Below are 26311 nucleotides of genomic sequence, written 5' to 3'. Positions count from 1 at the left end.
CACTGAGCTATTCGGGTGACAAACACCCTCTTATCTACCCTGGCGACTAACGCCCTCTTAGCTACCCTGGCGACTAACGCCCACTGAGCTATTCTGGCGACTAACGCCCACTGAGCTATTCGGGTGACAAACACCCTCTTAGCTACCCTGGCGACTAACGCCCTCTTAGCTACCCTGGCGACTAACGCCCACTGAGCTATTCGGGACACTCCCTGCCCGGGGTGTCCGTCTTGACTGTGGGTCCCCAGCCCGACCCACGTGGGCGTCGGACCCCGGGTCCCACAGTCTCGCCTCCGAGCCACACAGGGCCCCGGTCCCCACAAGGACGGCGGGACTAGGGGTCTCGGGGCACTAGGTCTTCAGCTCCGTCTTCTGGTCTTCAACTGGGTAACTCTCCCCGAGTGCTCTCGCGCGTCCCCCTTTATACCCCACCTGCGGACGTCGCTGCGAGCACCCATCTTATTCGACCAATCACTGGGCGCTGGCTACGATCCTGTTTTCCCACATCTCAGCGTGCCTCACCACCCACGCCGCGCCGCCCCGTCATCTGTCACTCCTGGCGCGCGCGTCCACACCACGCCCACAACGCGTGCCCAACCCCGCACCCCGCGCCGCCCCGTGATCCATCACTGTCACAGTCGGCGCACGTCAACACCACCACTACATATGTATGAATTATTCATAAAAATTTAATGAATTAGCATGACCATTTCCAGAATGTATCCCTCTTCGCGAATAACAAGTGGATACTGTATGTCACAAGCAATGCAGAGATCCATTAACAAACAGACCCATATCGAGACGTAAAACACACACAATTAGATGTACAAGCACTCAATAGCGTTTGAAAATTCATCATCATCATCACGATCCATGGGCAGATAGCCCCATAGCCATAGGTGTGTGCTGCACATTTCGTCATTTGTTTCCACTTTCCTGTCTTGTGCCAACATCCTCAAGTAGTACCATATTTTTGGCACCAATCTCACTTCAAAATAGCAATTTCCATAATTCTTTATTTTATAAGTACAATCTACAGTCTTTTATAACACGGCTAAGTCACTCAACCAGTCCGTCATCCCTTGTATAAAAAGCAAAGACATTAGCACTTGGGAAGTTTAGTTGTAACATTTGTACTATTCACTGAAAATAGTTACACAATGCATCACTCCAAAACACAACGGCTTGAAGAAGACTCACGCAAAGTACTTGGGGCTATCAGATGGTAAAACAAAGTTAAGATTAAGTTGTAAATATTTCACGAAACATTTGATCTCAGAGCACATCTCTCTCCATACCCAAGTGCCCCAGTCACCCTCCCCCGCCAACCCTCCTGATAAACTTATAACGTGTACATAATTTATACACTCAATATATATACACATAACGACTCAAAACTTTAAATATAAGTCAGAGACTTACTAACAGACTGTCACTGCATCGCGCGCTTTCAGATGTGCTTCTGTGGCCGTCTGGAACGCTCTTAAGAAGCCACTGGAGCTATGCACTTTTAAATCATCTAGATTGACAAACTAATTTCTTTCTAACTGCTTGTTGTTGTTTACTTTGTTGTACTCCCCCCTGCACTTCCGATTAGCATGGTTGGGTACGTACAGCGTGAAATAAGTTCAACATATATACATACATAACAGCAGTTGTCACAACAGTATGTTAAGGCTATATGGGGGATCTTTGTCTTTGTTGCAGCTCCTCTTTTCTGGTGATGTCAGCAGAATTTCTCAATTAAAATAAAAAAAAACCTTACAGTTTGACATCCTGCAAGTGTTTTCAAGCTTTGTCTTGCCGTGGGCACTGAAGCGGTTGTTAATTAACCTGCACGACAGAAAGAAGTGATTGTTAATGAACCTGTAGCACGGAATTAAGTTTGACGAACTTTTGTTATCTCGTGTTGGCAGTGGTGCATAAGCACAAAGAACAACACCTCACATTCATCAATGACACTGCCCTAAAAGATGGGAAACATAAGCGTATGTTTTGCGTTTGTTTTCTCCAAGGTGTGGTTTCTTCCCATAGATTGAAAAAAAAACATATAATGTAACCAGTATTGGGCAAACATCCCAGTGCTGACAAATAATTACCTGCAAATTACTCAATTGGTGTTACACGCAGCAGTAACATCACCACCTACTGATTACACCTGGCAGGACCCTCCTGTGAAGTGGTAACCTGGGTAAACAAGTGAAGGGTACCCTGGGTAAACAATTGAAGTTGTACCCTGGGTAAACAAGTGAAGTGGTACTCTGGGTAGACCAGTGAAGTGGTACTCTGGGTAAACAAGTGAAGTTGTACCTGGGTAAACAAGTGAAGGGTACCCTGGGTAAACAAGTGAAGTGGTACCCTGGGTAAACAAGTGAAGGGTACCCTGGGTAAACAAGTGAAGGGTACCCTGGGTAAACAAGTGAAGTCGTACCCTGGGTAAACAAGTGATGTGGTACGGTATTCCCTTGTTACTCACAAACTTGCTATTCACGATTTTGGCCGCTATACATTTCTACACCACTTAATTGAATTATCATTTGCGATAGCCCGATCACTTCTGAAAAAGCTAAATAGCCCAGTGGGCCTTACCTGGTAAAATAAAAAAAATACTTAACAGACTTGGGGCAATTTCGATTTAAAGCTTTCGTGACTGCAGGGATTCATCTTCTTGGTTCTTTCGGTAAAGTCACGTAGAAGGGAAGTAATAAAATAATAAAAATAAAACATTATTTTATTATGTTTTATTTTTATTATTTTATTACTTCCCTTCTACGTGACTTTACCAAAAGAACCAAGAAGAAGAAGACTTGGGGCAATTGCTTTTTACGAGCGTCTATGAAGGCTGGCACGGCACACGAGGGGGTGAGTGGCCAGCACCATGCCCAACTGCCTTTGTATTCCCAGTGATGGTCGTACTTGCCTCAGCTGAGGCGATATTGGGCAGACCCAGGACCCAGGACCGGTACACATAATCAACACTACGTTTAGAGTATTTGACTGCTGCTATAAATTTGCACATTATAAGGCAATTTTTGTTGGGCGATTGTTTGTGATAGCCAGGTCGCTTCTGAAAAAGAGCTACATAGCTCAGTGGGCTTTACCTGATGAAATAAATTGATTTGTCCAGTAGTTCCCGGGAGTGCAGTGAGGCTAATATAAAATAAAGTGCACACACACAGCATGGGTGTAGAATGTGGATGACCTACCTTAGAATCTTCAAGTTTGGGTTGACCCTGATGATGTGTTTGAGTTCAGGAATCGACTTGTCCGTCAGTGAGCAGGGACCCAGGCTGAAGGTAAAATCAGAAGCAAAATGTTTATTTATCCTGGAGAAGTCCAATGAGCTCTTTTTTCACAGATATCCAGTGGAGGCACGGGGTCAGAAAGCTACAACAAACACAAAAACACGATAAGAGTGCAAAGTAAAGGGAAGGCAAGCAGATTACTAAAAATATCGAACCTAAACTATTTTTAGGTCCACTGAGCTATACAGCTTTTTCAGAAGTGACCTGGCAACAAAAAAGAACTCAAGTGTCTTATTGCGTGCACAGTTCGAGCAGCAGCCAAATCTAAAAGACACTGAACCCCACTTATAGCAGCAATGGATATCGACATTGGACGTAGGAATGTATCATAAAATATTCCAACATCCGGACACACCTCTGATGAGCACTGTTATGGTGCTTGTTTACCTGGGAAAACCAGAGGCTACTTTTCAGGAGATTTTTGCTTCAGTTTCCCTAACAAGGGGCGATGCTGCCGCTGTGTTTAACACCAACTCAGGTTGCAGGTACAATTTTCCGCATTAAAGAATTGACCAACATCAGTTACATTGTTTGGTGGGGTTTTTTTTTTAGCTACGAAAGGAAAGCTGAGAACCTAAAGGAAGCCCATGCAGAACAGGGGGGGGGAGAGAATACAAACCACGCATGAAAAGAGGCCCAAGTCGGGAATCTAACCCAGGCCCACTTCAGTTATTTATATGGCTGACGTTGGGCGCCACGGTGGTGAAATGTTCCTTGACGAGAATAATTACGTGTTAAGATGCAATATAGCATTAATATACTATTGGGGCAAGTGATGTTACGTATGTACGTATGTTGAACTTCTTTCGGACCATACATGGCCAACTGTGCTCACCGGAGGTGCAGGGGAAGGACAACTAAACACAACAAGCAGTTCTAAAGAAATTAATCTTGATTTGAAGCATTCGTGACTGCAGGAATCCAGCCCGTTAATGCAAAGGCATCAAACAGGTCAATGCAACTCTGACTCAGAGAGAGACAGAACGACCCAGAGAGAGAGAATGGCTCAGAGAGAGATAGAACTCCGAGTTGCATTGATGCCTTTGCATTAACGGGCTGGGGAATCACGAACATAGCCTCCCTTAGCCTCGATGTATCGATGGCCCTTGCTGTCCTACAGGCTTTGTCTCACTGGCCCGGCTACCTTGGCCCTTTACACACTTTCCTCTCACAGCAGCGCCAGCCCCGCAGCCTGGGTCCAACCATGTCCCTCTCACAGCACAGCTGACAGCACCGCACCTTCTGTTCTGCCTGCGTGACTTTGACAAGGGAGCCGGGGAGTGTGGGTCCTTCTCTCTCTGGGTTGTTCTCTCTCTTTGTATCTCTCTCTGTGCATGCTGGGAAGAGGGTGAGCCTACCCGTGCTCCTGGAGATTACATTATCTGGCAGTGAGGGCCTAGTTTCATTTATGCATCCCAGCCTCGCCTGACGTCATTTTTTTGCACTTTTCAGCGACCTCTTCCAATCTCTGAGCACCATTCGAGTGCTCATCTTCTATCCTCCACCTCTGTGAGTGCCTCCAACAACACAGGGTCGTGCTGTCTCCCTCCTCTGCATCTCTTTTTCCTGTCATCACACTCGTTTACTCGGCAAGCCTGCGGCCTGCTCACAGCCATAACACCCACTACCTTTCCACCCCCCCCTCTGTCACATCCTTCCTATTCTTCTTTACTGCAAACATTAAAATCGCTCCTCTTTCTCACTTCTCTCCTCTCTGCTCCTTTTATCACCCTCTCATCTCAGCACTGCTGCTTCCCTGCCCCCAGCAGCACCCATCACGCCATGGGACACTCGTGAAAAGACCTTTTCACTGCCCCCCCCTCTCCTGAGGCTACCCTGTGCCCCCCCCACCACACTTTTCTTTTCCATCCACCTCTTCTTGTCTTGTTCTCTCCTTTCATTTGTGCAGCTAATGTCAATATTAAGGAAGTTTAGCAAATGTTTATTTATTTATTTCCTTACTCACAATGCCACGCTACGCCGGAGAATCATATCTCTCAAACCACCCAACATGGACTGCTCTGCTTCCCGCCACCTGAGATAAAGGTGGACGACGTGATAAACACCGCTGAACAGTGTGTGGGGAAGCGGAACGTCATCGCCGCGACTCCCATGAACCGTGGCTACGTGGTCGTCTTCACCAACGCGGAGATGGTGGCGCGTGTCATCGCCACGGGGCTCACCTTCAGGGGGGAGATATTTGTGCAATGCACACCTCTCTCCTCCCCCACGCGAAAAGTGCTCATCTCCAACGCCCCACCTTTCCTCAAAACTGCCGACCTACAATGAGACCTTGAGCGGTTCGGCAAAGTTGTGTCCCGTATCATTATGCTACCCTTGTGCACACGGGACCCAGAAATGGCGCACGTCTTGTCGTTTAAGCGACAAACTTTCATGATTTTAAATGGCAACAACACGGAACTCAACGTGAACTTTAAGTAGACTTCAAAAGGATACGCCTACACCGTGTACGTGTCCACCGCGTTGCCACGCTGCTATGTGTGCGGTGGCTTCGGCCATGCCCGTGCAAACTGCACGGGAAAACCAAAAGGAAAAAACACGCAGCCTGCAATAAACGTCACGCAGCAGCAACAGCAGCACCGGCAGCAGTGCCAGCAGCAGCAGCAGCCGCAACAGCCTCAGCCTCAGCAGCCACCACTGCACGAGTGACAGCTGTTGCAGCAGCAGGACGCTGAATCGGCGGCCGGTTGCACAAAGCCGCCCACCGACGACGAGAATGGCGAGGGCTTCACCCTCGTCACCTCCCGCAAGCGCAGGGTAAAGCCCACCCTCGGCGGAGGAGGCCACGCGGCCCCTAACCCTAAACGCTCGGCCACCGCCGATCACGAGCCCTACCAAAAACTCGCAGAGCAGGACGAGCAACCCCCCCCCCCCCGCGAGCGCCATCCCAGATGGCGTTGCAGGGGGTCAATATGAAGACATGCTCGATGGTGACCCGCCTGAGGACAGCACGGTAAGACAAGGGCCGCCAACACCCCCGCCACCACCGCCGAACGCCACCTCAGCATCCTCAGAGCAAGAGGAACCACCAGCCGGTGCGGCGCCTGAAGGCGCCACACTGCAGAAAGGCGACGCAGGCCGGCTCACCTCACCCGAAGAAAGAGCAAAAGACCTTCCACTACCAGAGGGCAGCCACCCTCTTCCTAATGAGGCCCTGCCATCACCAACGGCAAACGAGGCTTCTGCCGAGTCACAGTTTGACGAGCTGGAGAACTCGGACGACGAGGTGTCGGAGACCGAAGGAGAAGACACAGTGAGTGAGCTCAGCTACTCACAAGTCAACAGCGAGTTCGATTGCACACCTGGGGACATCCACAACTTCCTCGAGAAAACTTTCAGGAAGCGTCAAGTTAAGGTCGGGGCCGTTTTCCCTGACCTCACCGCTTTCCTCAAATCATCTCAACAAATTTGCCGCAACAGCGACAAGTTGGGTTTCTCGACTCAGGAATGCTACCGTCTTAAAGCGTTCATGCACAAGGCGAAGGAGCTTACTTCTGCCCAGAAGTAACCCAACCCGCAACTATTGTTAACACTACCATCACCATAAAACTACATGATGGCTTCAGCTATTAAGGTTGCTAGTCTGAACTGTAACAGCGCTCGCAGTGACAAGAGGTGGAACCAGATCTGCCGCTTTGTCAGGGTACACAAAGCAGATGTGACTCTCCTCCAGGAAACTCACCTCGACGCTACTCTGGAGGCCCAACGCCAGCCTTTCCTAAGCGGCCGGGCCTTTTTCGGCCATGCAGAGGACAACCTCGCCGGCGTGGCAATTGTGCTTAGTTCGCGGTTTGCACCAGAGAATGTCTCCTTCAAAGAAATCGTCAAAGGTCACTTGATTTCTGTGGAATTCGTCCTGAATAAATCCTGTCTCAGGTGCTTTAACGTGTACGCGCTGAGCAAGGCCCCCGAGAGGAAGCTCTTCTTCGGTGCGCTGCGGGACGCACTCGCGACAGACGACGTGCTCACCGTCGTGGGGGGAGACTTTAACTGCACCCTCGACCCAGCTCTCGACCGCAACACTGCCGAACCTCACCCTGAATCCACACGGCCGCTAGCCGAACTACTCGTGTGGAGACTGGATCTGCGTGACGTGTGGCGACTACAGCATCCAGCTCAGCGGCAGTACTCTTGGTGCCGTTGCGGCTCTCAAGGCAGGATATAGCCTTGCCAGGCTCGACCGACTGTACGTCAACGCTCAGCAGAGTTAACCTGCTCGGAGACAGCAAAATCGTACCCTCCGGTTTTTCAGATCACCACCTGGTCTCTGTGCTGCTGCGAATTCCCAGAGCGGAGCAGCACAGCGCCTACTGGAGACTCAATGTACAGCTGCTTGATGACACCGACTTCAGAGAAACCTTCAAAGCCTTTTGGGCTCAGTGGCTGCCTGCCAAAGGAAGCTTCAGCTCCCACCAGCTCTGGTGGGACAACACAAAGGCGCAGGTCAGGGTTTTCTGTCAGCAGTTCATGAGCCAGCATGCCGCCGCCAAGAACGAGGTGGCGCGCCAACTGCAAAACAAGGTGCTGGCACTTGAGGCAGAGCTGAGCTCATCCCACGACACACAGCAGGGTGAGACGCTACTGGGGAAGCAGCGGCTTTTCAGGTCCATCACGGACGAGCAGGCACATCGTGCTTTTGTGCACAAAAAGATGCAGCACCTGTCGCAGATGGACTCTCCCTCTAAGTTTTTCTTCCGCTTAAACAAAGCACCGGCCAACACCACAAAAATTTCCAGTTTGTGAACCCCAGATGGACAAACAGCAACATCTGAGAGCGAGATCGCCAAGACCGCCAGGGATTTCTACACACAACTTTTCGCCGCCGAAACTATACAGTTGGTGAACCAACTGGAACCCTCCCTTCTAACCCCCCCTCCCCCTAACTTGTATTTAAGAGCTTGTCTCTTGGATTTTTCCTCACTTGAGACAGTAAATCTAGCTGTGACGGTCCCACCTGAAGAAGGAGACTTGTGTTGCCTCTGAAACGTCGTGTTTTAATTGATTTATTTTCATTTATTATTATATTTCTATTATTTTTTACCTACGTGACTTTACAGAAAAAACCTAAGACTAAATTACTGACATGGGCACGCCTCGCTCCGCAGATGTCATTCAGGGGCCGAGTGCTCATCGCGAACACCCTGGCTGCATCTGTGCTGTGGCATAAGACCAAGGCCCTCCAGCCTCCTGCTTGGCTACTCACCAGAGTCAACCGCTCACTCGCGCACTTCGTCTGGCATGGAAAGCACTGGCTCAGGCAGGGCGTTCTCTGCCTGCCGGTGAGCGAGGGCGGCCAGGGTCTGGTGGACGTCGCCGCCAGGGTCATGAGTTTCAGGCTCATGACAGTCAGGCGGTTGCTGTACGACCGGGAGGAGCTACCCTGGAAGTCGCCGGCCCTCGCCCTGCCGAGGAATGCAGGGGGGTGCCTGGGGTACAGAAAGGAGCTCTTCCTGATGGACCTGAGCCTGGTCGACTACATGAGGCTGCCAGGTTATCACCAGAGCCTCTTGGACGCGTGGCGGAGCTTCGAGTGGAGAACACGCGCGCCCTACGACCTTGCGCAGGTCCTGAACGAACCTTTGTTCTGCAACGGCCTTTTCCAGGGCTCTATGCTTCACATCAGCAGGGCTGTGGACAGTCTTCCACCTCGTGCAGACCCACCAGCCCATGCTCGCTGGGGAGAAGCTGCTGCGGGACGTGCTCCACGCCATGAAGGAGCTGCGCCTGAAGCTGGAAGCACCGGGGGATGATGGCGGCCCTCCCCCCCCCCCCCCTCCTCCTCTTTCCCGGAGTTGTGCTTCTGCTGCGTGCACTCCCCCCGGCCACAGCGACTCCGGCAAGCTACTGAAGCTCCGAGGCTGCAGGAACGTGCCCCTCAAGAGTGCCCCAAATACAGCGCTCTACACGTGCTGCGTAAAGGCGCTGCATTCTCGGGACCTGGCCGACCTACCGGACACAAAATGGAGACCATTTCTCTCCCCTCATTGCGGCCGCCCCTCAGTGGAAACAAATGTACAAGTCTCCCGTAGCCAAACGCTGCGGTGACCTCCAGTGGAGGTTGGCACACTGCACGTTGCCATCGGCCGAGTGGCTCGCCAGGGGTAACAGACTTGTGCATTTCCTGCGGTGCCAGGGAGGATCTGCCCCACCAGTACTTACACTGCCAGCGGCTCAAACCAATGTTCCGCCTTTTGGGGGACATCTTCAGGAAACTGGGGGTACTCTTCTACAACAGCAGCTTCGTATATGGGGTGCCTTACCTGGCTAACAAGCGCCATGACCTCGCCAACTTCGCTTGCCCGCAGGCGAAGATGGCGGTGTACAGAACGAGAAAAAAGATGCTGGATGGTGACACGGACGGCTGCTCTGTGCTTCCAGTGTTCAGAGGCCTGCTTAAGGCGTGGCTCCGGCTGGAGCACGCATACCACACACATGTTGGTGATGTGCACGTCTTCTTCAAACACTGGGGAGCCGGAAAAGCCCTCTGTACCAGCTTGGACGGCACCCTCATGTTCACCTTCTGAAGCGCTCGTCCGTCACCGTGGCGTGCACGATGACACCACAACCACGTGACTTTTCTTTTGTATTGTGCGCGGTGCTTTTAGCGCGTCGATTTGTAGCATTCATTTTCATTTGTGTGCTGGTGACTGTGTATTTCATATTGAAATCGCCTCCAGTGCTTTTGCTGCTGGCAGCAATAAAAGTTGTTTAAAAGTCTCTCTCTCCGAGTCGTTCTGTCTCTCTCTCCGAGTCATTGTCTCTCTCTCCCGAGTCGTTACGTTGTTCTTATGTTATTTTCTTATGGAAGCTCATTAACTTTGACTTGCTAATCTCTCCCAAAAATCTCCCCATTAACTCAACATATATAATCCCTTGCTTGTCCTCCATTGACTCTCTCTCTGAGTCGTTCTCTCTCTCTGGGTCGTTCTCTCTCTCTCTCCCGAGTCGTTTGTTATGTTCTTATGGAAGCTCATTAACTTTGACTTGCTAATCTCTCTCCCTACTTCTCTCAAATTTATATAACCTCTTGTTCATAGCAGCTTTCTCGACATTTTTCGCCTGATGACGGACGCTTGTGTTGCATTCGAAACGTCGTGATTTATTTTATTTTTTACCTACGTAGCTTTACCGAAAGAACCAAAGACATTATATTTAAATGTAGATGATTTAAAAGTGCTTAGCTCCAGTGGCATCCTAATATCGGAAAAGCATTCCAGATGGCCGCAAAAGTGCATCTGAAAGCACGCGATGCAGTGACCGTCTTTGTTCGATGGTTAGCCAGAAGCCGCTGCGAGGCAGTTGCTACTCACCTCAGCGTTCCCAGGTGGCCCCCTTCCCCGTGTAAGCACTTGGACAGCACATCGATTCCCTCATCCTTCACATTGTTGCCATACAGCCTGCAGCCATGCATGTGCAGAGATGGGACATGAAGCAATGAACCCATACAATATTCTGACACTTAACCCAATGAGCAGCAACTAAACTAAATTAGTTGTTATATTACAAAGTAAGGCCCATTGAGCTATGTGGCTCTTTTTCACAAGTGACCAGGCCACACAAATGATTGCTCAACGAAGTGGCTTATCGTGTGGACATTTGAACCTTATGGCAGGACTCCGGGGTCTCGAATAAACAAAAGTCAAAATCGTAATAAATTTATTTTTGGCGACTCCGTCCCACCGCGCACATAAACGCCGGAATCCACTTGGCACGGATCATTCTGTTGTCATGTCGTCCAAGCGCAGCGAGGACGAATGCGCAGATGAGCTGAACAAGTGAATGCACTCCATGCTCGGGTATGGGCAGGATCATAAGTCTTATCCAAAGCTGCTCAAACTGCCTACACGGTATGCATAATACAGTGAAACTGCTCTCTTATTTTTATTATCATTTGGGACCTACCAATATCTGCAGCCAGGATCAATCGATGACAATCCTATTACCTGCAAATATTTAACAAATGAGATGAGTTGCACCGTTAATTCCTCCTGTTTGATAATACTCTTGTCCATATGCATCCATGCAGATAGTTTTTTTTGCGGTTAAGCAATAGTCCCCTCGTACCGCTCGTATAAATGCGGATAAGAGCGGCGACCCACTACTCTGTAGAGTAACATTGGTATAAGCGCTTGTTACAATATGAACAGCGCATTCAAAATGCGTACTATTTTAAGTACTGTTTACAAATTGTGTACTGCAGGTAAGTAGTTTTCAGTTTTAAAGGCATAGTTTAACAAGACAACACTTGCCACCATCCTTCAAACCCATTGGTGAAAGAGAGCAAAGTTTTTGTTTACATTATGTTTATGCGAGAGCCGGGGGCTTATGGGACCCCGGGGTCCCGCCATGAGGTTAATTTATAGTAGCCACATACTCTGAATGCACGTCGATTCTAAATGTGGAGCGAAAAAATTGAGGACTCCGAGAAAAATCCACACAATCACAGGGAGAGAGACATGCAAACTCAAAATATATAGATGTCAGGGTTGGGATCGAACCCACTACCTCCTGTATACCAGGCGAGGGAGGTAACATCTCGCCACTGTGGCATCCTAAATGCCGGCTGTAACTACAACCAAAACGTCCAATTGTTGACGATTGTGAAATTCCTCTGTAACACATTGGTGTGCTGGGGAAAGTCACAAAGCGGCACGTTTAATCACGCGACTTTCTTAAATGGCTGTGCCGAGTGAAGGTGTACGACACATATTAGCCGCAAAAGCCTGCGTATAAAAAGAAAAAATATAATTTCTGCTCAACCACTCCATCATTTACAGTAGCCCAGCACGTCAGTTTAACACGTCGGCTTTCGCCACCAATATTATTCATAATAAAGGATGTTGGGTTAGATCGCATAAGTATAAATGTGTCGTAACCCTCCACCATCCGACACAGCCAGTAAGGTTTGTCACGTAAACAGCGCGCTAATTAGTTACTACTTTAGCCCATCGGTGTGTTAGAGAGTAAATCCACAACATTTACATTTTGAGAACGACGTTTCCCTGGTAATTACATCCAGCATCATCGGGCGATTCACTCGATGATGTAGTAACTAATTGGTGCATTGTTTACGTGACAAACCTTACTGGCTGTATCGGGTGGTGGAGGGTTACGACACATTTATACTTACGCGATCTAACCCAAAAACATTTATGAGCCAAGCACGTGACACAAACCATTTCTAAATTATAAAATAGGCATATATTTTTCCATTGTATTTCTTTTATCACCGTTATAATTGCCTCATAACCCGACCTTTTCCAATACAATTAAAACAGCCTCTTGTGCAATGTTCCCTCGTTATTCGTGACTGATATGTTCCGGAGATGCTCATTAATAGAAAGGTTCACATATAAGTTTTAATAAATACATAAGCTATTAAATACATGACAATTATCATAACACAAAATAATTGGTTATACTAAATGTAGAGTGAATAAAAAATACATTAAAGTATGAAATAAGTTGATGAATGTAATTATTGAAATTATGCATTATCAATTTAAAGCTTTCGTGACTGCAGGGATTCATCTTCTTGGTTCTTTCGGTAAAGTCACGTAGAAGGGAAGTAATAAAATAATAAAAATAAAACATAATAAAACAATTCTCACGACGTTTCGGCCACAATGCAAGCAGCCGTCCTCAGGTGAAAACCAGGTCTGTCGAGGCGACAGCGTCTGAATGAAACAGCACACGTGCTTGGAGCATATATATAAGCTGGGTTGGAAGGGGGGAAAAGGGGCGCCTTGACAAAAGAATATGCATATCAAGAGGAATTTAGCATATTTATAGGAAATGCAGGTATGTGATTAGTACTACGTATGCCCGTGCATTATGCAGGATTAGCAGCATCAAAGGGAAGGGATATGGGAAATGCAGGTATGTGATTAGTACTACTTATGCCCGTGCATTATGCAGGATTAGCAGCATCAAAGGGAGGGGATAGGGGTAGCATTAATAAAGGGAAGGAGTGTTAATAGTATGTAGCTGCAGTAACTAAAACCACCACGTAAACAACTAAAGTATAAACTACATAGTTTTATCAGTATACTAAATATACTCTACAATAAGCTGAGTTACTAACAGTAAGCTATACATTACAATTCTACGTCGTAAAAAATATATAATATGCTTCTATCTAAACTTAATTCTCGAACATCACACGAGTCTACACCGTACTATATACTGCCATAGACAACCCCAACATTAAATTATATACTGTATTGCTATAAACCACATTGTAATATTACACTATGTATTATTCTACCCAACCTAATGTATATCACACTGCTGTATATTGACTATACAATTACGATACTATATATTACTTTGTACATTGTATTAAGCATATAAATGTTATGCTATTTGTTATTATACACTGTACCATTGACCGTCGTGTGAAAGATACTAAGAGGAAGCTACGAAATATGTCAATGGGTGAGTATTGGTAGGAAACTTGCAGCGGAGCAAAGAATCCATTCCCTGTGGAGAATACAATGCCAGTGAGTGGAACGTGGTCTGAAAGTCACCGTAAACGTGAACACAAGCAGTTAAGATCCGAAATGGTTTATTACGTCCTTCCAATGATTGCTAAGCCAGAATCCATCTTCTCGGTTGAAATTGTCTCTGTGTTTGTATATGTGGATCGCCTCATGAACGAATCTCTCATGGTAGCCAGATGGCTTGCAGAGAACCTCTGTCTTGGAGAAGTCAATATCATGTGAGCCCACTGAATTGTAACAGTGATCTGCCACGGCTGAGGTGTTTGTCCTACCGTGTTTCAAGTCTGCTTTATGTTCACGGATGCGGTCCGAGACATGTCGTTTGGTTTCTCCAATGTAACTGCTACCACAGAGGCAACTTAGTTTGTAGACGCCAGGGTACTGTATGTCTGGAACCACATCTTTAACAGACGGGACCAGATCACGGATTTTAAGTACGGTGTTGAATCGGACCTGGATCTTGTGTTTTATCAGGATTTTGGAGATCTTTTTTGTGACCCCAGCAATGTAGGGTAAGGTGATGGTCTTGAAAGGCTCCTCAACAGGATCCTTCTTGATGGTTGGAGTGATGGCTTTGCGGATTGTGTAGTCGGAGTAACCATTAGCCTTAAGAGCTTGGCGTACGTGTTTGAGTTCACTGGCAATGTGTTCCTGGTCGGATATGCATTGGGCTCTATGGTATAGAGTCTTGATGAGGGAATTCTTCTGGGATGGTGGTGGGAATCCGGTTTTAGGTAAGCATCCGTATGGGTGACTTTCCTGTAGACAGAGTGGCTCATTGAACCATCAGGTCTCCTTTAAATTAGGACATCCAAAAAGGGCAGCTTGCCATCTTTTTCGACTTCCATGGTGAATCTGATGGCTGGGTGTATGGAATTGATGTGGTCGAGAAATTAGTCTAGAGCAGGCCGGCCATGTGGCCAGATGACAAAAGTGTCATCTACGTACCTCTTCCATAAGGTCGGGCGTAGAGTGGCAGTCTGGATGGCGTCAGTCTCAAATTTCTCAATGAACACGTTGGCTACAACCGGAGATAGGGGGGGGGCCCATTGGGGTGCCCTCAGTTTGCTTGTAGAAAGTTCCATTCCAGGTGAAGTATGTATTGGTTAAGCAGTGTCTCACCAGGGGGGGTAACCCAAGCGTTCAGTCCTTGATGAACCAAGTCTTCAATGATTGCGATGGTGTCAGGTACAGGAACTTTGGTGAATAAGGAAACCACATCAAAACTGACAAGCAGGTCGTCTGGGGACAGGGAAATCCCCTTGATTGTCGATACCAGGTCAGTAGAGTTTAGTACTGCAGAGGTGGTTTTTCCAGTGAAAGGCCGTATGATTTCAGACAAAAAACGAGCCAGTTTGTAGGTGGGGGAGTTGATAGTAGAGACAATGGGACGAAGAGGTGTATCTTCTTTATGTATCTTTGGCAAGCCGTATAATCTTGGTGGCCTGGCTGCAGAAGGTTTCAACGAGAACTGTTTGGTCTGATCAATTAATGCGGTTGAAGCAGAAATTATTTTGTTGGTTTTAGTGACAAGGCTGTTGGTGGGGTCTCTTTTTATTTTTGTATAGCTGCCATCGTTGAGCAGTTCTTGAATTTTGTTGTTGTATTCTATTTTGTCCATGACAGTGGCATTGCCTTTGTCGGCTGAGAGGATGACAATGTCATCCCTCTTTTTTAATTGAGCTAATTCAAAACGCTCATCTTTGCTGATGTTGCTAGCTGGCATCTTAGCGTTTTTGAGGGTTGCAGAGATTTCAGATCTTGCTACGTCTGCAGCGATGTGACTCAGGCCCTTGAGAGCTACATCTACTCTAGCAATTATATCATTAACTGGTATGTCTAGGTGTGACTGCAAAGTTTAGTCCTTTAGCTAAAACGGATTTCAGACCTTCAGAAATAGAACTGTTACTGCGATTAATTACGACTTTGTTAACGTCTAGCTTTTCAATGTGTGGGTCCGGTCTCTTGTTTGAGAGGCGGTTGAATTTGGAAATCAAGTTGTCCTTACATTTGGTCGACATAGTGGCAGCTGAAGTGGCAGTCATTTTGTCTACATGTTCCCAATCCGATGTGGACATTGTGTGATTTGTAGAGTGTCTTGTCTAACTGATCTAGATCGGTGCGCGTAAGTCTGATTTTCTCTGAGATAAGAGCTAAGCTAGTTCTAGACAGAATTCGTTTAGCATTAGAAGAAGTTACAGCAGCACATGTTAGTGTAAATGCTTTTGGTATTACCTTAGAGTCGCGGCATCTCTTCAGAAAGGTGAGAGACTCGATGAGCTGAGCCTTCTTATCCCGGAGCTTGTTGAAGGATCTCAAAGTTATGTTGAATCCCTCCCCGTAAAGGCGGTTAAAATTCGATTTAAAGCTTTCGTGACTGCAGAGATTCATCTTCTTGGTTCTTTCGGTAAAGTCACGTAGAAGGGAAGTAATAAAATAATAAAAATAAAACATAATAAAACAATTCTCACGACGTTTCGGCCACAAAGAAAGCAGCCGTCCTCAGGTGAAATCCTGATAAAACACAAGATCCAGGTCCGATTCAACACAGTACATAAAATGCGTGATCTGGTCCCGTCTGTAAAAGATGTGGTTCCAGACATACAGTACCCTGGCGTCTACAAACTAAGTTGACTCTGTGGTAGCAGTTACATTGGAGAAACCAAACGACATGTCTCGGACCGCATCCGTGAACATAAAGCAGACTTGAAACACGGTAGGACAAACACCTCAGCCGTGGCAGATCACTGTTACAATTCAGTGGGCTCACATGATATTGACTTCTCCAAGACAGAGGTTCTCTGCAAGCCAACTGGCTACCATGAGAGATTCATTCATTAGGCGATCCACATATACAAACACAGAGACAATTTCAACCGAGAAGATGGATTCTGGCTTAGCAATCATTGGAAGGACGTAATAAACCATTTCTGATCTTAACTGATTGTGTTAACGTTTACGGTGACTTTCAGACCGCGTTCCACTCACTGGCATTGTATTCTCCGCAGGGAATGGATTCTTTGCTCCGCTGCAAGTTTCCTACCATTACTCACCCATTGACATATTTCGTTGCTTCCTCTTAGTATCTTTCACACGACGGTCAATGGTACAGTGTATAATAACAAATAGTATAACATTTATATGCTTAATACAATGTACAAATATATAGTATCGTAATTGTATAGTCAATATACAGCAGTGTGATATACATTAGGGTGGGTAGAATAATACATAGTGTAATATTACAATGTATAAGGTATAGGGTGGTTTATAGCAATATCGTATATAATTTAATGTTGGGTTTGTCTATGGCAGTATATAGTACGGTGTAGACTCGTGTGATGTTAGAGAATAAAGTTTAGATAGAAGCATATTATATATTTTTTACGAGGTGGAATTGTAATGTATTACTTACCGTTAGTAACTCAGCTTATTGTAGAGTATATTTAGTATACTGATGATACTATGTAGTTTATACTTTAGTTGTTTACGTGGTTTTAGTTACTGCAACTACATATTATTAACACTTCTTCCCTTTATTAATGCTACCCCTATCCCCTCCCTTTGATGCTGCTAATCCTGCATAATGCACGGTCATAAGAAGTACTATTCACATACCTGCATTTCCCATATCCCCTTTCTTTGATGCTGCTAATCCTGCATAATGCACGGGCATAAGTAGTACTAATCACATACCTGCATTTCCCATATCCCTTCCCTTTGATGCTGCTAATCCTGCATAATGCACGGGCATAAGTAGTACTAATCACATACCTGCATTTCCCATAAATATGCTAAATTCCTCTTGATATGCATATTCTTTTGTCAAGGCGCCCCTTTTCCCCCCTTCCAACCCAGCTTATATATATGCTCCAAGCACTTGTGCTGTTTCATTCAGACACCTGAGGACGGCTGCTTGCGTTGTGGCCGAAACGTCGTGAGAATTGTTTCATTATGTTTTATTTTTATTATTTTATTACTTCCCTTCTACGTGACTTTACCGAAAGAATCAAGAAGATTACACATTATCACTTTGTCTCATCACTTTTTATCTCTCAATGAAGTCGTGTAGAGTTTCAGATGCGTTTAGCGGACAGTCAAAATCGCGGACAGCAAGGCCGTGAATAATGAGGGAATACTGTAGTGTTTAATTTATCAAATCAATTAGTCAGAAGTGCTGTGGGTTGAATCACTCCCTCTAGAGTACATTCAATTATTTATTCACTAAAATGTTGTGCTTTGAATCTCAGAAGACTGTCCACCAGTTTATATATCTCTCTACTTGTGCCAAAGTGCAGCACCATACGAGGTCCAAATGGCCATATTGATTCCCGAGGCTGTCAGTAGAAGCAACTAAACAATATTACACCGACAGGTAATGTAACATGCAAAAATCATGACTAAAATGTGAAATAAATGGTTTGTGAAACTCACCATAACACTTTACATCTGTGCAGGCCTGGTTGGAGTATCTTAATTTTCTCAAGACTGATATCGCATTTGCTCAAGTCGAGTTTGTCGAAGGGCTCAGCCCGATGCTGCAGGAACCAGGAGAGGACTTGACAGTCATGCGGCGTCAGCATCATTCCTGACAGACTTATCTCGTTTATGGGTTCAGTGATGCAACTCAAAATATTGGAGTCATTTAGCTCATACAGGCAATGCAGGAGGCTAATAAGCCTGTGTTTGTCTGTTTTGTGCGCTTTGAAACTTTGTATGAGCCACTCAATTATCTGCTTTTGAGAATGCGGAGCACGGACCAGAAAATCTTTCAAAAACTCCCATGGATGGTCTGATGCCAGCCCTAAAAAAAACCTCTGAAACATATCAAACCTCCCATCTTTGCTGCTTTCAACAGCCACAATGATTCCGTTCACTGATTGCATTGTGTTAGGTAGATACATGGCCAAGGCTGCAAAGAATTCCTGAATTATCAAGTGTGAGAATGAGTAGCGCGTCTCAGCTCTAATAGTGTTGCGCTTGAACACCTCGTTGACAAATGAACTTCCATCTTCATCAATTCTCACATGGAACTCTTGTAGTTGATCTTTCGTGAACATCTGGATGTTTTCCAGAACCCCCTTTAGAGCCATGTTGGCAAGTGCGGTTACACATTCATTCTTTGCAGTGGAACTCCGTTCATGGTGTTTTAAAAGTACGTATGTGAACTGAGCAAATAGTTAAGTCATGGTGCTGAGAACTGTCGCAGAGTTATTTGTCCGTTTCAAATCATCATCAAAGGCAATGGCAACTATTTGACAGAAAACAGGGGTTTGGCACAATGTATTCAGCATTTCATTTTCTTTCAATTTCTTGATTAACATATCCATCTTGGTTTTATCATCGTAAAATTTACAAAAGAATGATTTGCTCTCCTCCTTGGCAAAGCCAGAAATTTCAACACAAAGGTCAACATTCACATCGGACAGCTTCTGCAGTGCAATGGGTCTCATCGTCAAGAAGATAGAAGCCTCGCGCAGAAGGCATCCTTTTACCAAGCCAGCAATGATGGTTTCCAAGTTCACGGTTTTATCTGGATCACTGCAAGCATGGGAGAAGTCAAGAGGCATCCAAAATTCATCCAACCCATCCATCACAATCAGCGTTTTCTCTGGGTTTGAAAATATCTCATCAGCCAAGCATCGATTCATTTTTTCAAATAACACTCTGAGCGACAGTGGAGGACTATTATCATATTCTCTGAGTGGCATCCAAACAACGGTCTCAAATTTTTTAGAAAAGACGTCACAATCTGTGAGCAATTTGTTTACGATCACTTTACTCAGTGTGGTTTTACCACTCCCTGCAATGCCGGTGATTACGACCAATCGGGGACTTTTAGGCGCAGGATCAAAAAGCTGCCAAAAAGTTAATCCATTAATCTTTGCTTTCTGCATCAACTTCTCATGCTCTTCTCCAATTGCGATGACCTCGCATTCCTTGAGATTGAAATCGCGGTCGTAGGAGACCAGCACAGGGTCCTCAAACCTCTTCAACAAGGTAGCCATTTTTCCAGGCATTGCGCCATAGTCTTGTACGTACCGAGTTTCTTCGTCCAAAAGCAGTTTGTAATTTTTCATTTCCTCACCTAACAGAAAATAAAAACAGTATCATACACCAAGATAATCTGACATTTTTAAAACCATACAAACTTAAAAACTCCACAATGTAATCATGTACGCTACTTAGTGAATATTCGTTATGACATTTATTGCAGGTAACCATCGTCATCCATGGAATATCCACTAATCTTTCATTGGTCTCAGGATACAAAAACTCATCTATCACCTGCACTGATTTCATAAACTATTTTTAAACGAAACTATTTTTATTTTACCAGGTAAGGCCCACTGAGTTATGTAGCTCTTTTTTATAAGTGACCTGGCTATCACAAACAATAGACCAACGGATTGCCTTATAATGTGGAAATGTATAGCAGCAGTCAAATACTCTAAACGTAGTGTTGATTATGTGTTGATTCTAAATGTGGAGGAAAAAACTAGATGATCTGGAGAAAAATCCACGCGGCCACAGGGAGACAAACATTCTCCAAATTTACATGCATCGGGGTTGGGATTGAACCAATGACCTCCTGTATATCAGGCAACGTAGTTAACATATTGCCACTGCAGCAACCCATTTCTTTTAATATAAACTATTTTAATTTTACCAGGTAAGGCCGACTGAGCTATACATCTCATTTTCAGAAGTGACAAGAGAGAGCGCGAGAGGCCTGTGTGATTGAGTGGAGAGTGTGCGAGTGATTTCAAATGTGACTGTAAGGAGGTGATATAATAGAATATATGGGGAACATTTTACCGTGGCTCTTCATGTGGTGTTACATTTGATGTTAAATAAAAAATTATACAATCCAGTAATTTGTATTTCTCATATTAAACACGTTCCTTCGGAGTGGGCAGGTAGGAACTGGGTTGGACAGCGCATTCGTGCACAATGGACAAATATGCACGACAGACAGACAAATAAATCCCTGGTGGGCAGTGTGGAACCTGTTATTCCTACCTGTAATATGCATTGTCATATAATACTCCGTAGTGTTTTTTTATTGGGGGGGGGGGGGGGGGTGTTAATTTATATGCTTCATGTGAACCTAGAAATGCATTAATTTATTTTATCTTTTACAATACATTAGCTTTTTTGGACAAACCGAATCACCTTAAGGCTGGGAATGTTGAAAGAAACACGAGGCAAAAAGATCCGCTTTTTTCTTTTCAAGGCTTCCATTTTATGAATGGAGCCACCCTCCCCCAGTTCCATTTTGTGAATGAAACATCGCCCGTCTTCCTCATTGGCCCGAGTCGCGGCGGTGCCCCCCCCCCCCCACTACTAACCCCCCCCCTCTCTACTAACCCCGCGAGCTCGATTAATTAAATAATTGTATTCGGTGCCCCCGAGCCAATGGGAGGGCTCTGGTGGGGTGGGGCCGTGGTATGCACGACAGACAGACAAATAATCCCTGGTGGGCAGTGTGGGACCTGTTGTTCCTACCTGTAAAAATAAGTTGTTCAAGAGTAGAACATTTTGGGGGTGAAACGTATCTCAGTTTTTAATGCGGCAGTGAATCGATGAGAAACCAACGATCGCTTAATGAGTGTTCGCTTTACAAGCAATTTTGGCAGGACCTATCTCGATCGTTATGCCTCTAATAATTAATTTAGGCCTTGGTGGTTTACAAGTACTTGGATGACTGCACTCATTTCTAAGGAAGATCAGGAAAAATCGTATTTCAAATTCATTAGGAAAAGAATCATTCACAGTGGCAAGATGTTAACTCCCTCGCTTGGTATACAGGAGTTTAAGGGTTCGATCTCGACCCTGATGCCTGCTGTATATTTGGAGTTTTCTTTCTCCCCATGGTTGCGTTGGTTTTCTTCGGGGTCCTCCGGTATTTCCTACCACATTTAGAATCAACATGAGTTTAGAGAAGTGGTTCGAGACATGCCAGTTTTTTAGAAGGTAAATCAAAACACAAATTAGAACAGGCATGTAAGTACAACTACTTTGTTTCATCAAACGTATGTATTTATTATAAATTTTTAATAATTAAAAATCCAAGGGCTTCAAGGCTGTAGTAAAGGTTAAGAACCACTGGTTTAGAGTATTTGGCTGCTATACATTTCCACATTATAAGGCACTTCGTTGAGCTGTCATTTGTGGTCAGGTCGCCTCTAAAAATAGCTAAAGAGCTCAATGGGCCTTACCTGGTAAAATAAATGTTTAGTTATTAGTATATTAGCAATCTTAATTTTAGAACTTTCGTGACTGCAGGAATTATTATTTGTTTCTTTCGGTTAAGTCACGTCTAAAGATAAAATAATAAATTAAATTAAATAATAGAATACGACGTTTCGATTGCAACACAAGCAATCATCATCAGGTATAATGAAATAGCGACATAAAATCTAACCAGAAAACTATAGACAGACATATTAGCAGACAGATATCACCAAGATACATAGCGAGAGCAACACAGGTAACAGAGAGGGGTGATCGTCTCTGTGTGGTGGCCTTAAATAGACAGAGGAGGGGGCGGAGGCAGAGAGAGGGAGGAGGGTTAGAGAAAAAATTAGCATATCAATGGGTGGTCAACAGACGTGGTGCTGCGAATGCGATGGCACGGCAAGCAAGCCTGAAAATCAGAAGGACACACTAAAATTAAATAACCTAGTAAAATATCGAAATGTAATGTAATACAACACAGAGGGTCGGTCAACACACAATTAACGCATAGCCTGGTTGATTACGTATTTCAAAGATTGCTAAGTTAGAATTTAAGTGTGAACAATCTAAAGAGAGGACACAGGCAGAGAAAACAAGTCGCCAGAGAGAGAGAAAAAAGATAAGCTTAAAACTTCCCCGTAGAAGTGGTTCAATCTTAATTTTAGAACTTTCGTGACTGCAGGAATTATTATTTGTTTCTTTCGGTTAAGTCACGTCTAAAGATAAAATAATAAATTAAATTAAATAATAGAATACGACGTTTCGATTGCAACACAAGCAATCATCATCAGGTATAATGAAATAGCGACATAAAATCTAACCAGAAAACTATAGACAAGACATATTAGCAGACAGATATCACCAAGATACATAGCGAGAGCAACACAGGTAACAGAGAGGGGTGATCGTCTCTGTGTGGTGGCCTTAAATAGACAGAGGGGGGGGCGGAGGCAGAGAGAGGGAGGAGGGTTAGAGAAAAAATTAGCATATCAATGGGTGGTCAACAGACGTGGTGCTGCGAATGCGATGGCACGGCAAGCAAGCCTGAAAATCAGGAGGACACACTAAAATTAAATAACCTAGTAAAATATCGAAATGTAATGTAATACAACACAGAGGGTCGATGTCCTCTCTTTAGATTGTTCACACTTAAATTCTAACTTAGCAATCTTTGAAATACGTAATCAACCAGGCTATGCGTTAATTGTGTGTTGACCGACCCTCTGTGTTGTATTACATTACATTTCGATATTTTACTAGGTTATTTAATTTTAGTGTGTCCTTCTCCTGATTTTCAGGCTTGCTTGCCGTGCCATCGCATTCGCAGCACCACGTCTGTTGACCACCCATTGATATGCTAATTTTTTCTCTAACCCTCCTCCCTCTCTCTGCCTCCGCCCCCCCCCTCTGTCTATTTAAGGCCACCACACAGAGACGATCACCCCTCTCTGTTACCTGTGTTGCTCTCGCTATGCATCTTGGTGATATCTGTCTGCTAATATGTCTGTCTATAGTTTTCTGGTTAGATTTTATGTCGCTATTTCATTATACCTGATGATGATTGCTTGTGTTGCAATCGAAACGTCGTATTCTATTATTTAATTTAATTTATTATTTTATCTTTAGACGTGACTTAACCGAAAGAAACAAATAATAATTCCTGCAGTCACGAAAGTTCTAAAATTAAGATTGAACCACTTCTACGGGGAAGTTTTAAGCTTATCTTTTTTCTCTCTCTCTGGCGACTTGTTTTCTCTGCCTGTGTCCTCTCTTTAGATTGTTCACACTTAAATTCTAACTTAGCAATCTTTGAAATACGTAATCAACCAGGCTATGCGTTAATTGTGTGTTGACCGACCCTCTGTGTTGTATTACATTACATTTCGATATTTTACTAGGTTATTTAATTTTAGTGTGTCCTTCTCCTGATTTTCAGGCTTGCTTGCCGTGCCATCGCATTCGCAGCACCACGTCTGTTGACCACCCATTGATATGCTAATTTTTTCTCTAACCCTCCTCCCTCTCTCTGCCTCCGCCCCCCCCTCTGTCTATTTAAGGCCACCACACAGAGACGATCACCCCTCTCTGTTACCTGTGTTGCTCTCGCTATGTATCTTGGTGATATCTGTCTGCTAATATGTCTGTCTATAGTTTTCTGGTTAGATTTTATGTCGCTATTTCATTATACCTGATGATGATTGCTTGTGTTGCAATCGAAACGTCGTATTCTATTATTTAATTTAATTTATTATTTTATCTTTAGACGTGACTTAACCAAAAGAAACAAATAAGTATATTAGCAATTCACTCACGGATGACTGCTGCAGGCTTCACTTTGCCTCCAGTCTGTATCAGATCCAGCCCAGGCAAATCCCTTGCATTCCGTGATGTAGACTCTTCAAGACGACGTCTCTTATGGCTGGGCGTCGGGCTCAGGTAACACAGTTTCTCATTATTATCTGACAGCCACCGAGCTAGATCCGGCAAATCAGATCTCAGCGACTCCAGCGTAGAGTTCAGGAACTTGGCACAGGCACTTTCCCCCAGTGTGATAATCGAGGTAATCAGAAACCTGATCTGTTCAACTGGACCCTGTTTATTGCTAATGTTCAGATAGTCATTGTCATTTAAGATATAATCTTGATGTGAAGCGTCAAGAACATCGTCTACCCTTCTACAGAGGATTTTCTGTAATTGCATGCGGTTGGATCTGATGAGATCTGTAGCTGGGCAGGCTGAAGCCATGACAGCGAGTGGCCTGAAAAGAGAACACAAGAGTGCGATAGTAATTTTCCCCAAATTCATCTCAAGTGTTAGATCATGTCCGATTAACAGTTGGCTACGTACGGTGTGAAAGAAGTTCAATATTTCAATATATACACACATATACACACGAGATGAATAAACCTTACGTAACTCTCGTGGATTTCCTGGTAGTTCTCCAGATTCCCTCAAATAGCAAATAAAACCACAATATAATTGGTAGTCAGTTATCCTATAAGTTGTGTTGCTAAAGAATACCTCGTTATAGAAAATAGCATTATAAATAATCTATAATATAGGGTAAAGTAGTCTGCGATAACAAGTGCGATGCGTGTGCATGCTGAACAAAGACTGAGGCACGTGGGTAGTATCCAGAAGCATCCAGCAGCATCCCGCAGTGTGTGATGCTACGCCGAGGCCGCCGTATCCTCGTTGCTGTTTTTGGCTGGCCATCGAACAAAGACGATCACAGCATTGCACGCTTTTACATGCTATACACTACACGATACACACTATACATGATACTATACTTTTGGCTAACCATTGTTCCTAATCTCACTAACACTCGGGGAACACTACACAGCGTGACCAAGGCAGGTGACGGCTGCTTGGTCACAAACGACGATCGGAGACTTGAGGACTTCTCATGGCATCTTCATCCCGGAGTAGAACAGCCCAGCGCCCCGTTCACATCCCGCTTTTAACTGCTCCGGCGTGGCCGGCTGTGCCCCAGGCCACGCCCCCTTTCTCGATCCTTCGGGAAGGTCCGGGCTCCCAACCATGTGACCGCCAAGCTTCCCCCTGGGGCCCCTGGCCCCCCTTTATCCGGTCACGTGTCCTGTTGGGTTTACGCGGAGTGCCACGGCCTGACAACCCCCGTGACACCCGCCTACAACCCCCATACCGAGCCGACACGGTAGTGACGTCATAGGTCCCTACGCTCGTACAGTCCCGACATAGTAGTGACGTCATATGTCTTTACACTAGTACAGCACACCGGTGTGTTGGAGAGCCAAGCCACAACATTTACACGTAGGCTTTCGCGACCAATATTGTTCATAATCAACGATTTTTGGGTTTAGATCGCGTTATTTATAAATGTGTCGTAACCCTCCACCACCCGACACGGCCAATCAGTAAAAAAAAGTTGTGGTTCCACGCTTCAACACACCGGTGGGCTAAAGCAGTGAACTATTTGTCTTTTGTCAACGTGACACTTTTTTTTTAACGATTGGCCGTGTCGGGTGGTGGAGGGTTACGACACATTTATAAATAACGCGATCTAAACCCAAAAATCGTTGATTATGCACAACATTTACAATCTGAGCACAGTAAAACCTTGGATTGTGAGCATGATTTGTTCCGGAAACGTGTTCGTAATCCAAAGCACTCGTATATCAAAGCAAATTTCCCCATAAGACATAATTGAAACTCTGATGATTCGTTCCACAACCCAAAAATACTGTATTAATATAAAAA

General features: G+C 45.1%; 2 protein-coding genes across 2 annotated transcripts; both read right to left on the bottom strand.

Annotated features, from left to right (window-relative positions):
• Positions 1-664: 664 nt before the first annotated feature.
• On the bottom strand, positions 665-18921 carry LOC144736530 (protein NLRC3-like). Its single transcript, XM_078619078.1, has 4 exons — positions 18263-18921; positions 10637-10723; positions 3207-3290; positions 665-1833 (listed from the first exon to the last, which is right to left on the bottom strand). Exons 1-4 carry the CDS (start codon positions 18919-18921, stop codon positions 1740-1742), a joined length of 924 nt encoding a protein of 307 aa, XP_078475204.1. The 3' UTR covers positions 665-1739.
• An 87-nt stretch (positions 18922-19008) lies between these two features.
• On the bottom strand, positions 19009-25235 carry LOC144736529 (NACHT, LRR and PYD domains-containing protein 3-like). The gene is made up of 2 exons (XM_078619077.1): positions 24382-25235; positions 19009-19916 (listed from the first exon to the last, which is right to left on the bottom strand). Exons 1-2 carry the CDS (start codon positions 24953-24955, stop codon positions 19009-19011), a joined length of 1482 nt encoding a protein of 493 aa, XP_078475203.1. The 5' UTR covers positions 24956-25235.
• Between the last annotated feature and the right edge of the window lie 1076 nt (positions 25236-26311).

Source organism: Lampetra planeri, chromosome 61, assembly GCF_965212315.1.
Source record: "Lampetra planeri chromosome 61, kcLamPlan1.2.h2, whole genome shotgun sequence".
NCBI lineage: Eukaryota > Metazoa > Chordata > Hyperoartia > Petromyzontiformes > Petromyzontidae > Lampetra > Lampetra planeri.
Note: the sequence above shows the minus strand (reverse complement) of the source record. Positions and strands in the feature narration are given on the sequence as shown.